At 37.6% G+C, this 13,026-nt stretch overlaps 1 protein-coding gene across 1 annotated transcript in view; it reads left to right on the top strand.

Annotated features, from left to right (window-relative positions):
• Nucleotides 1–11,028, top strand: part of Smp_211000 (putative dock) — a gene marked incomplete at both ends in the record, with an annotated part of 49,104 nt that extends 38,076 nt beyond the window's left edge. Inside the window, 4 exons of the mRNA XM_018796810.1 lie at nucleotides 671–761; nucleotides 2,657–2,919; nucleotides 4,601–4,788; nucleotides 10,836–11,028. Coding sequence (XP_018651915.1) covers nucleotides 671–761; nucleotides 2,657–2,919; nucleotides 4,601–4,788; nucleotides 10,836–11,028 — 735 coding nt within the window. The remainder of the gene's footprint in view (nucleotides 1–670; nucleotides 762–2,656; nucleotides 2,920–4,600; nucleotides 4,789–10,835) is intronic.
• Nucleotides 11,029–13,026: the final 1,998 nt, after the last annotated feature.

Genomic DNA, 13,026 nt, shown 5'->3' with positions numbered 1-13,026 from the left:
CTCATATGTTTAGTACAATAGAGTCATCATCACAATGGGAATTTACGAAGATTGTAGCATTTTAAAAGCCGAATTCATGAGTCGATCTAAGCTAGACCACCACTGAAGACCTGGCAGCGTTGGACGGTCGTTTCGTCTAATGCTCACAGGTTTTCAGTGATGGTCTAGCTTAATCGACTCATGAATTCAACATTAATATTTTACCAGCTTCTCTTTTATTATAAACTTGTGATCACTTTACAAGATGAAACGTTAATTTGTAGTTCTCGTTTTCCATGGAACTGTGATCTGGACAATTAATTTTCAGGTGTTTAGGTGCAAGTTTAATCGTCACTGCACTATTGACACAAAAAGTTGATCGTTACCAAAGTTTATGCTACGAGTATAGATAATTATTTTGTACACAGTTAGTGAGTATCTATTGTATTTTGTTTATTTTCTTCTAACTTCGGAATTTAAACGTAGGACATGGTTTTGTATAATGATTCGTAACGTGAAACTTAATAATAGGTATTATGTGACATAAAGCAATCCTCCCTTAACCTTTCATTACCATGTATCTTATACGCTAATTATCACTTTTATGTACAAGAATTATATTCTATCCAACTGGATATTTTGTATTAAATTTTTCAACCGAAAATGTAAATATCCTTATTTATTTCTGTAGGGTTATCTTCAAATCACTTTTGTGGAACCATACTTGGAGGATTTTGAACTTCGAAGACGTACAACTAAATTTCATTGTAATTATGGTCTAAGTAAGTCGAAGGCTAGTTTTTTTAATCCTTATCCTTTCATTGTGTTAGTGTAATTAGACTAATCATAGTATAGTTGTATGAAACTGATAAATATCTTAATTGCCACTAGATCTTTTCAATAAAAGTCAAATGCTTCCGACCATGCAACCGATATATTGTGATCATAGTTTCTCGTCAAAAACATATTAGAAGTTTTATATGTACAGCATTAAATACAATTTAAGATAATTTAAATCTGAAACCATAAGATGATATGAAAATTAACATTTTTGATTCCCATTAACCCTTACCTCACATTCACTACACTGATGTATTTATGAATAAGAACATCAAAACATTTACAACTGGTGCTAGATGAACTAACTGATTACATAAAAGAAAAATCTCGCTAAATCTTGTTTCTTATTTTATGGTACGACGTGGTCTGTTTGATTGGTATTGTTAGTGGGACATAGATTGGATTAAAGCATGTTTCATGAATGATGGTGTTACTGCGCGCTGATTGGCTAATTCTAAACCGATCAGCCCGGGCATATTATTGGAGAAAAATCTAGAAGCTTCTTATGTATATACTATAAATATATGAACGTTATTCAAATCAGTGATTGCTGTTCACTTATCATTATTATTTTGAATACAATTTCATTCCTGTTCAAAGTGTTCTGATTTTGGGGTCTTGTCGAGTGTCATCGTATAAGAATACTAAGCAATAGGAGTAGCCGGGTCGTTTATATAGCAAAACACAATTATAACAGGTATATTAACCCATTATGTTTGAAATAAATTATTCACATCGCAGAGGCTGTTATTAGTGTTCTGCACTTAACTGACTGGGCTAGGCAGAAAGCAGGACCGATAAGTACTCTAGATTGTTCGTACGGGTTCTGTGTGTCGTTGATCCGATGGATAAATCACTGCTCTCCAATTGGCGATATTATCACGTTATAAACTAACAAGGCATTCAGACCACAAGATATAACAATTTCCCTTCACTTTCTTCATAAAAGTGAGCGGAACTTCTTTAGCTAAAAGAATTTTTAGTAGCAGTTTTCCTAATTCAACTGATTCTCCCATTATTTGTTTTTCTCTTCTTTACTCTCACTCACCTGTTTTCGCTGTTTTTCTTTACTACACTCATCTTCCCGCCTCCTTCTATATACAATCTCACTTATTGTGTGGCGTTAAATAATCTACATACCATAGGGATAAAGTAAATTTTCCGTTTTTAGTGTATGGATCAAAGAAATATATTTGCATATTACATGTGAATGAGGTTGATTAATTAAACAAGACAAGAAAACCGTTTAATGAAGTTAGAAACTCTTTGTCTGTTTTTAATGATAAAAGCTAGGTAAGCTAACGCAAATTTTAGGAGTCCTGGGAATCACCAATATAACTGAATATCATTATCAATATCATTTTTCTATAAGGTAACGGAACTGATTATCTTTTGAGAAAAAGTAAAACTTTTTCTGCTGACTGGCTTTGTTACTTGAATACAACTGTATGTGGTATTAATTTCCTGCTATATTAATCACAACACAATCTTTCTGTTCAAGAAAGCCACTCAAAGACTTGCATAACTCAACCTAAAGGAGAAGAAAAAGAACAATTCGACAATGGTACTTTCTTTAATATTTCTTCTTCAACAATTATCAACAATGTATTTGTAGTTGGATATTTTGTTGTACTGTCTCTCCGTAAAATCTCTTCAATTTTTTTTCTGAATGAACTTAACTTATTTCCCATCCGTATGACAATATAAACACAGTATATACCTAATGTAAGTAGATTGGAATCCATTTACTGAATAGTTGGTACATTTCTATTTTTACTGTGTTACTTCAAAAGTTCGTATTTCAGTGTGAAGAAATTTTACTATCACTTTTTTTCAGAGCGTTTTGTACTTTCTCTACCGTTTACAATTGATGGACAGGCTCATGGTAGTTTAAGTACACAATACAAGCGTAAATACATCCTAACAACATCCCGATGTTTTCCATATATGAAGACACGTTTATTAGTTGTATCAACTGAATCGCATACTCTGACCCCAATTGAAGTTGCTCTAGAAGATGTAACAAATCGAGTTGAACAATTAGATCGAGCATTAACAACGGAACCACCTGATGTCAAATATTTACAAATGTTATTACAAGTAGGTTATTGTGATTTATTCAAATTCCGTTTCATTTTAAACTTTTTCATGATTACTAGTGAGTATACAGATGTTGTAGTTTATCGAAAACTTGGCTAATTTAATAAATTTATGTTCAACATTTCTGTAGATAACTGACCTTTGTATTTTGTATTTCAATAAACTATTCTAATCATATAAAATGTAGAGACGAATTTCGCATTATTATATTATAGAACTGTAAGCTTATAATCATTATCATGTCTTTCTTTCATTATGCAAGATTCTCCGTATTCTATAACACTTTAGATCTATGCAAATCAATTTTCGCATTCAAGCAAAGACATTTATTTGATAATATTGTTTGGTATAGGGCAAGAGGTTGATCAAAGATGAATACGTAAGCGTGTATTGGTAGGTGATTTGCAAAAAAAAACAAGCAGTTCAAGTGACCGGCATGAACTGACTCCTGTATACTTTGGTTGCTAATTTTTATTTAGACATTGATACTTCTAAAATAATAGTCCAAAGTATCCACGAATTTCTCGTTACTCGAAGTGTTTCTGATTGAATTCCACTTCACGATGCTTAGCTATACTGATATCAACGTCCAATGGTTATTGAATAATCAGAAATAGCTCTGTAAAATACCAGTTGAGCTCTGTCGAGGGTCCTTTTTATTGACAGAAGTAACAATGGGAACAAGTTGTAGTTGGTATGTGGTGCTTTTTGAATGATAATTACACAAGGAGAACTGTGTTTATACTGTAGGGGCTGATACTATGTCAAGTCCACATAGGTTATTCATGCCTCTGGACAGACCATTCTATTCATTTTTTCAAGTCACATTTTCTCCTTGTCACTTATTCGCCTATTAGTCCCGACTTTTTTATATGGGTGTGTGTTAATTACTTACCTTATTCATTATGTGTCTGTAACTTATTTTTGTTTGACTACAAATATCGATTCACGCTTGGTTAGATCGAGTTGGTTCACATACCATCTCCGATTCGTTTCGTTCCGCTTCGTTTTTCTGATCGTTAGTCTGGATCAACGATTGTATGAAATATACGTATTTTTAATCCCATTCTCGTATCTGACTTGTTTAATTCCGTTATTCGCTAACGCGATTTAAGTCGATGATTACATACGGGGGTTGGTGGCATAGATATTTTGATAGCAAGCATTTGATAACGATCGTTCGTCCGATCTAAATGGAGTTAGATTTTGGACCTCATTAAAATACTATATATTTTATAGTACACAGAAACACAACATTATGTAATACTGATAATCACGTTAAACATGAAAGGAAACAAACTTTGATTACAAGTGTTCACAAAACAAGTTTTAAAAATCACTAAGCAGATACCCGCTAGATTGTTCATGGGCATCACTACAGTAAAATACTGTTTGATAATAACAACAGGCACAAAACTGTATAATGCAACTTGGATATTTTGCAAAAATAATATTATTGCTTTGCATGATAAGTTAATATGGCAAACTATTGCTAGGGGTGGATATTTAAGAGAAGTTACGATGCAAAGATATAACGCCCATTACTAGAAGTGACACTTTAAAATGTCGATTTTTATTATATCTAAGATTTTCATCAATCTACAACAATATGTTATTTATTTGTTTTTAACTTCGTAAGATTTCATTGGGAATATTGACAGTTACGCTTTTTTTCTTTCAGGGATGCATCGGAACTGTCGTAAACCAAGGACCTGTTGAAATGGCAACAACTTTTTTGGGACATGAAAAAAATAAACCATTAGAATCATTAATTCCCGATAAGAATAAATCGTCTACAGCATTAAATTCCACTACATATGAAGATATACAAAATCGTCTTAGGATAACTTTTCAACAATTTCTTATAAAGTAATTTTTCACTGCATCATTTCTGAATGTATATCTTTTAAAAAAAAGTACTGTAAAAATATGTAGGTGTGTTTGTAATCTGAAGCGAAAATGAAGACTCAGTATATATTACTATCGGCAATAGAGTATTGACGGTTAAATTGCTTGGTTTAAATATTTCCCCAGACAAAAAGTACAGATCTTATATGTCTAAACAGCTTTTAAATCAATTCGTATACCTAAACATTCATTTGAGTGAATGAACTGCAGAGGAATAATAAAGTTAATTAGTAACTAACTAAATTATTCTGGAAAGTCTTGTGAATGTATCCCAAGTTAATTGCTTCTCTCCAAAAAGGTAACTATTCTTTATGGGGAGAGTCCGCTCTCCCTCTCGAAATGCTCTCATATGACCACGCGTATATAGCCCCTGCCAGGGAAGTCCTACTCACTGCCTTCTCGTGGCGGGGATGTTGTTTACGAAAGTGAGAGGACGAAAAGCGAATGTCCGGCGCTATAACCGAGTTGGTGGATATGAAGGATCCACCTAGGGGAGTTGGAAAATCCTGATTCCAAACCAATGGTACACATGGGCTCCCGTATCCTGAAGGAACAAATGGCGTATGAACCAGTTATTGGTCACCGGCTACCATGGGACTGCATCTCCTCACGATGCTCCACTACCTTGTGGGTTAGACCTCTAGGTCAAAGGCTCGGGGTGTCGCCCCCTAAGAAAACCACCTGCTTCGGTTTGGGCACCCGGGCAGTATCACAGCCCTCTCGCAAATAAATGAAATGGAACATTCAACTGACAAATATATTCTCGTTCATACTAGAAACAAATCAATTTGCATTATTACTATTATTATTATTTACCATATCGCTAATTCACCCCCTTTTATCCCCAATTTGCGTAACCTTACTTTTCAACTTATGCAGCAGCTCTCCCAAGGTGGAAGCTCTGTTCTGTCTAAACGATCTCCAGTCACTGTCTGGTCGAAAGTGAATTCTCCCACCGAATATGCACACTAAACCAGTTTTTCTGAAACCACGTAAACCATCCAAACTGGCCTCCTTCAACGTTCGCACATTAATACAAATCGAACAACAGATAGGGCTGCCTATATCTTTAGAAAGTCTTAATATCGACTTTTGTTGGCTATCCGAGACCCGTATTCAAGACTCTAGTGAAGTACTACAAATCCGCTCTCCATCTGTCGCCTTGAAAAGCTTGTTTCACGTGCGCTTATCCGGGGACCCTGTGGCATCTTCGTCCGGTCTTGCTGGCGTTGGTGTCGCACTAAGCGCTAGAGCTGAGGCAGCACTAATCAATTGGATCCCCGTTAACAGTCGGTTATGTGCTGTTAGATTAGAAAGTTCCATCAAAGTGAGAAGAAATCGGCGTGAGAAACGGTGTCTTTTCGTCATCTCCGCCTATGCCCCTACAGATTGCAGCCCGGATGCAATCGAGGATGAGTTTTACCATCAGTTAACAGTTCTTCTCCAGAAAGCGCTTTCGACAGATATTGTAGTACTAGCCGGAGACTTGAATGCACAGGTCGGGCGTCTAGGCACAGAAGAGAGTCGTTTAGGTGGCCGATGGGGACTTGTTGGTCGCAGGACAGAAAACAGGGACCGTTTGCTGCAACTGTGTACAGACCACAACCTGTTTCTGGCCAGCACTAACTTCCGGCACAGTCATCGCCGGTGTGCCACCTGGCGTCCTCCCTCTGCATCCCAAGCCTGGACTCAGATTGATCACATCGCGATCAGCTACCAGTGGCGTGGTTGTGTACAAGACTGCCGCTCCTTTTGGAATACCTATCTGGAGTCTGATCATGCCCTGGTCTGCGCCAATCTTACCTTACTTTTCAGTGGCCGAAGGATTGACCGCCATCAACGGATCGATGTTAGTAAACTGGCTGCAACTTCTGTTGCAAGTAAGTAGCCTCTGGGCTAGCTACCATCCCATCGAAAAGTATAGATGAGCATTGGTTGCATCTTCACGACGCCATGAAAATGGCGAGTAAAGCCGCTTGCGGCTTCGCGAAACGTCCCGCTTACAAGCACTGGGTTTCTTCTGGCTCCTTACAACTGATCGAAGCCCGTCGGTCTACTCCGGGTGACCGTGAGTTTGACTACAAACGAAGGCTGTTACGTAATGAAATTGGGCAAAGCTTGCGTTAGGACCGAGAAGCCTGGTGGTTGGAGCGTGCTAATGAGATGGAAGCAGCAGCTGCATCTGGTAACTGCCGGAACCTCTTCTAACTCATCCGAGCCACTGGCAGCAAGAAGTCTGGTGTGAGTGAAACAATCTACGAGGATGATGGGATGCCAATCACTAACATCTCTCGACGTCTTGGACGATGAGCGGAATTTTTCGAAGGGCAGTTCAACTGGCCTGCTGCTCCGGCAACATCAACCAGTTTGTCCTGCCCTCCATGGCCGGTGACGACTGACCCACCAAACGAGGCGGAAGTCCGCAAGGAACTCCAACTCTTGAAACGTTACAAATCACCGGGCCCAGATGACTTACCTCCGGCTCTTTTTAAAGATGGTGGTGACTTTCTGACTAAGGAATTAACGGTGTTGTTTGCAAAGGTTTGGGAGCAAGAAAGTGTTCCAACATCATGGAATGAGTCGATAGTCGTCCCTATCTTTAAAAAGGGTTCACGTTGTTCCTGTAACAACTATCGGGGGATAAGTCTACTTCCGATTGCGTCCAAACTATTGGCTTCTATCATTCTTCGTAGGTTGTTTAAAACCAGAGAACGATTGACTCGCGAGGAGTAGGCTGGTTTTCGTTCTGGTCGAGGATGCATTGATCACATCTTCACCCTCCGCCAAATGTTAGAACACCGTCATACTTATCGCAGGCCAACAATCGTAGTGTTTCTTGATATCAGGGCGGCCTTCGATTCGTTGGACAGGACTGTTCTCTGGGATTGTCTATTGAAGAAGGGTGTGCCTGAGAAGTTCATTAACATCTTAAAGGCCCTGTATACGAACACCTCAGGCAGAGTGAGGGCATACAACCACCTTTCTCCCTTGTTCCATTCGAGCAGTGGGGTTAGGCAGGGTTGCCCAATCTCACCATTCCTCTTCAACTTTGCCATCGACGACATCCTGGAAACAGCTCTGATGGATGTAAGTAATGGCGGTGTGGATATGTTGCCTGGAGAACGACTTCTCGACCTTGAGTATGCGGATGACATTGTCTTACTGTGCGATAATGCCCAAGGCATGCAATCCGCACTTAATCAGTTGGCAATCAGTGTCCGCAGGTACGGCATGTGCTTTGCACCTTCGAAGTGCAAAGTACTCCTACAAGACTGGCAGGATTCTAATCCTGTACTCACCCTAGATGGTGAGCAGATTGAAGTAGTTGAGAAGTTCGTGTATCTAGGTAGCTATATAAGTGCTGGTGGGGGCGTGACTGATGAGACTGATGCACGTATAATGAAAGCCATAGCGGCTTATGCCAATCTGGGCCATCTTTGGCGCCTTCGTGATGTTAGTCTGGCTGTAAAAGGTCGGATCTACAACGCGTCGGTGAGCAGTTTTGCTCTATGCTTGTGAAACCTGGCCTCTCCGAGTTGAGGATGTTAGACGTCTCTCTGTGTTCGATCATCGTTGTCTCCGAAGGATTGCTGACATACAGTGGCAACACCATGTTAGTAATGCAGAGGTTCGGCATCGTGTGTTCGGGCGCAGAGACGATAATTCAATTGGTGTCACCATCTTGAAACACCGACTTCGGTGGCTTGGACATGTTTTACGAATGTCGTCCCAGAGGCTTCCACGTCGTGCATTATTTGTCGACTCTGGGACTGGTTGGAAAAAGCGGAGAGGAGGTCAGTGTATGACATGGTGTCGTGGCATGAAAGAAAGCTGCAAAGGGCTAGCTTCTGTTGGTCCTTCACGACTCCCTGGCTGGGGTCCGAGAGATGGTGCAACACAGTGGCTAGAGATGTTATCAGATATGGCTCAGAATAGAAGCCAGTGGCGATCCTGCTGTAACCTTCTTCTACTTTCTTCATAAAGAGTGGCTATAACTTTCCTAACTGAGAGAGCTCTTCTGGTAGTACATTTCAGTTCCCCCCATCATTACTCTTCTCCTTTTCTTTTTTTCCTTCTTTTATATATACGCATCTTCTTCCTTCTCCTCCCATTCTCATTATTTTGTGTGGCGCATATGTATCCGGTGCCCTTTGTACCAACATATATGTGATTAAATAAATAAATAAATGGTACAACACATTTATGAGCATAAAAACAAGAAAATCATCCATGCATATGTGATTCTTCTATACAGAATACTCCATTCACTGACTCCATAGCTTCCATTTATTCCTATTCATAGTTTGTGAGTTAACTGGTTCAGTCTTCATACTTACGAGATGCTTCATACAAGCACAAAAATCGAGAAATGATTTTACATCTGACTAACATCGAAGAGTTTCATTTACAGGACCACAACACAGTATTTAAGTTAGGCTGGTCAAATAGAACTATACTTAACTGATCTTTAGCAACATTATATTGAGTCTATACTCATACTGTTGAGTTAAACTACCTTATAAAAAACTCAACAGTATTTAAAGTAATAAGAGGAGCATCAGAGCCGACAAGCGTAAATTACCGTAAACCAGAACGACCAGTGAAAAGCAAGTGAGGCAAGGCAATAACCAACATTGAATAACAACGAAACAGACGATTTTTGCCCCCCGAAAATTGAAGAGATCAGCATAGCTATCAGGCAAATCAAGAGCGGCAAAGCAGCGGGACCAGACAACATTCCGGCAGACGCATTGAAAGCAGATGTAGTAATAAGTGCGAAAATACTCCTCATTCTCTTTAGTAAGATTTGGGATAGAGAACAAGTACCAACAGGCTGGAAAAAAGAACACCTCATCAAGATACGAAAGAAAGGCGATCTCAGCAAGTGTGATAACTACAGGGGCGTCACTCTCCTCTCAGTACCAGGAAAAGTCTTCAACAGGGTATTGTTAAACAGAATAAAGGACTCTGTAGACGCCCACCTTCGAGACCAACAGGCTGGATTCCGTAACGATCGATCGTGTACAGACCAAATCTCAACACTTCGGATCATTGTGGAACCATCAATTGAAGGGAATTCATCACTCTACATCAACTTCAATGACTACGAGAAAGCATTTGATAGTGTGGAAAGAACAACACTACGGCGTGCCTGAGAAGATAGTCAATATTATACGTAATTCCTATGATGGATTAAATTGACAAATCATCCATGGAGGACAACTACCGACTCTTTTGAGGTAAAGACCGGTGTCAGGCAAGGTCGCTTACTCTCGCCCTTTCTCGGATCGGCAAAGCAAGAGCAGCATATTTACAACTGAAGAACGTCTGGAACTCAAAACAATTGTCAACCAACACGAAGATCAGAATTTTCAGTACAAATGTCAGTTCTACTGTATAGGGCGGAAACCTGGAGAGCTGCGAAAGCCATCAACCAGAAAATACAAGTGCTTACTAACCAATATCTACGCAAAATACTTCGGATTCGTTGGCCAGACACTATCAGCAACCACCTACTGTGGGAGAGAACAAACCAGATTTCAGTGGACAAAGAAAACAGGAAGAAGCGCTGGAAATGGATAGGACACACATTGAGGAAAGCACCCAGCTGCATCATAAGACAAGCCCTCACTTGGAATCATGAAGGTCAAAGGAAAAGAAGAAGACCAAAGAACACATTACGCCGACAAATGGAGACAGACATGAGAAGAATGAACAACAACTGGATGGAATCAGAAAGGAAGGCCGAGGACAGAGTGGGTTGGAGAATGCCGGTCTATGCTTTATTGGGGGTAACAGGCGTAAGTAAGTGTAAAGGTTAATTGTTTTAAGCTTAATTCCCTGTTTTACATCGGTAACCATTAATAATGTGTTCTTAGGAGATAACTGTATAAAAACCTGTGCTGGTTTTTTTGTCAATTTGTGTTTTTCTAAAACTACCAACCACTTACACAAAATTTTCTGACTCACTTTTTCCTTATTACACCTTTGTCCATTCCTAATTATAGATCATATGAAGCTCTCCGTCTAAATGAATCATTAATCGGTTCTGATCAAACGGAATATCACAAAGAGTTGGAAAGAAATTTCATCAACGTTAAACGACTACTTGATCCTTTGATCGTGATACCTAAGTCTTCTTTGACTAATGGTTTTACAGGGATGAAACAGAGTGATGAATTTCCATTAAAATCAAATTAGTGGCATTGGGACTTCTGAATAATTTTCGATTCATTTCATACTACTGAATACCGTTTTCAGTAATCACCTTATCTATTTATTAACAAAATTCCATGTGCTCGTAAAAAATAAAAAGTGATGATACCTAACTTGTAATTTGTTTATTCTGCAATGTAAATCTGGTAAAATTCTACCCATCTGCTTTACTCTTTTCATCACTTCTGTTGTTTATCTTTACTTGATTTTGTTATTCAATAAATTGAATCATTTTGAAAAATACTTTATGTAATTTCATTCTCTTTTCTTACTTCTTAGTCTCTTCTTTCTTTTTAAATTCCTACAGAAGTGTACAATAGTTTATCCCGTAGAATTATACTGTGATAAGACATTTTTCGCATAGTTAGCCAGGATTTTTACGTTGTTATTCTTAATTTATCTACTCTGCATTGTATTGTAAATACGTGTATATTAATTATTGTATGTGAACAAATATTCCTAATCCTATTTATTTATGTATAAATACATTGTTATGTCTATTATGAATTCTCAGTGTTTATTAATTGACTGATTAGTTGTTTTGTACAAAGTGAACCCCGAAACTCTAAATGGAGATAATTCAATTCGTTAAACTTTCTAATACTACAATAATAGCAAGACAGTAAGGAAAATACTGTCAGTGAAATACATAAATAGAGAGGTAAGTAAATGAAAGATCATTTAATATTCTAGACTGGGTATAGTATGAAAAAGTACGCCATTACTATTAATTGCAGTCTGAATACATAATAATTTAAGAATTGGACGTACGAATCCCATAACTGGTTAAAGTAGACCAATCATTGCCATGAGTTTCATTCCTAAATTTTGTAGTGAAGATATTCTTAGTGTTTTGAAAGTACATTTTGTAAGTTTACGACTAAAAAAATACATTTTGATATCTGATTTAGGTTAGTTATTATTTAACTACAGAAAAAAAGCTTCATTTGTAGATAGAATACTCCTTTATGCACAAGAACTACTATCAAGAAAATCTTGTTCATTCCATTATACGATCAATTTCGTCCTACACTGACTTTTCCAAATATCAGATGTATTATTAATGTTCCTCAAAAAGAATACATAATACTATTTTATCAACAAAATCTCACAGTTCAATCATTATAATCAATGGCTAAATTCTATTGATGCTTGTTTATGGACAAATCCACAATTAAGCTATATCTAATAAAAACTACCAATCAAAAATTTGTCGATTCTACTAATAATTAGTTCTTAACCAATAAGAACATCATGAAAGTTAGACCGACATCAAACAGTAAAACATTTTTCACTGGAAGTATGTATATTGTGGGACAAGAATCACTTACAACATTAAAGAACTTTATACTGTTTTAATAAGTTTAGGATGTTATGGAATATGATGAGATGAATCGATATGAAAGTACTCAGTAGTCAGAAAATCTCATTTGTATCATTATGCCATTTGATTATTACATTGATTATTTTTTACTTATTATGTAAAACGAATGTAGGTGAGTTGACAAATTTCCATATGTAATTCTTATTCTATTGACTTATTATCGAACCATTTTATATCTATATTTTGGTGGGATAGAGCTTCATATCATAAGAGTTCTAATACGCCTAGATTATAAGATTGACCTATTTAAAGCGTAGCTTTAGTCTAGTGAACATTTAGCTCCAACTTGTTGATAAATTTAGTACCCTAATAAAGTTAGCTATTTGTACAGCAACGTAAAAATCTCTATAGCGTAGTTCAGTATTCTTTCTGAAGTTCAACTTTGAGAAGTAACTTACTGAAATTTCAAGGTTCTGTTACTATTTTATTTTGTTGCAAGATGTTGTACTTGTACTCTATATATGAGGGGTAATGATGCCACTGATGTGTCTCACACTAAAGTAAATAAAAACGGATTTCGGACCTTTGGACTTAGCGGTCGAAAGTGGAATTCCTTAATAATTAGGCTGCTGTTCCACTTCAAAATATAGTGAGTAAAG

The sequence above is a fragment of the Schistosoma mansoni genome, chromosome 4 (assembly GCF_000237925.1).
Source record: "Schistosoma mansoni strain Puerto Rico chromosome 4, complete genome".
NCBI lineage: Eukaryota > Metazoa > Platyhelminthes > Trematoda > Strigeidida > Schistosomatidae > Schistosoma > Schistosoma mansoni.
The sequence above is the reverse complement of the archived record's forward strand: the minus strand, read 5'-3'. Positions and strand labels throughout refer to the sequence as shown.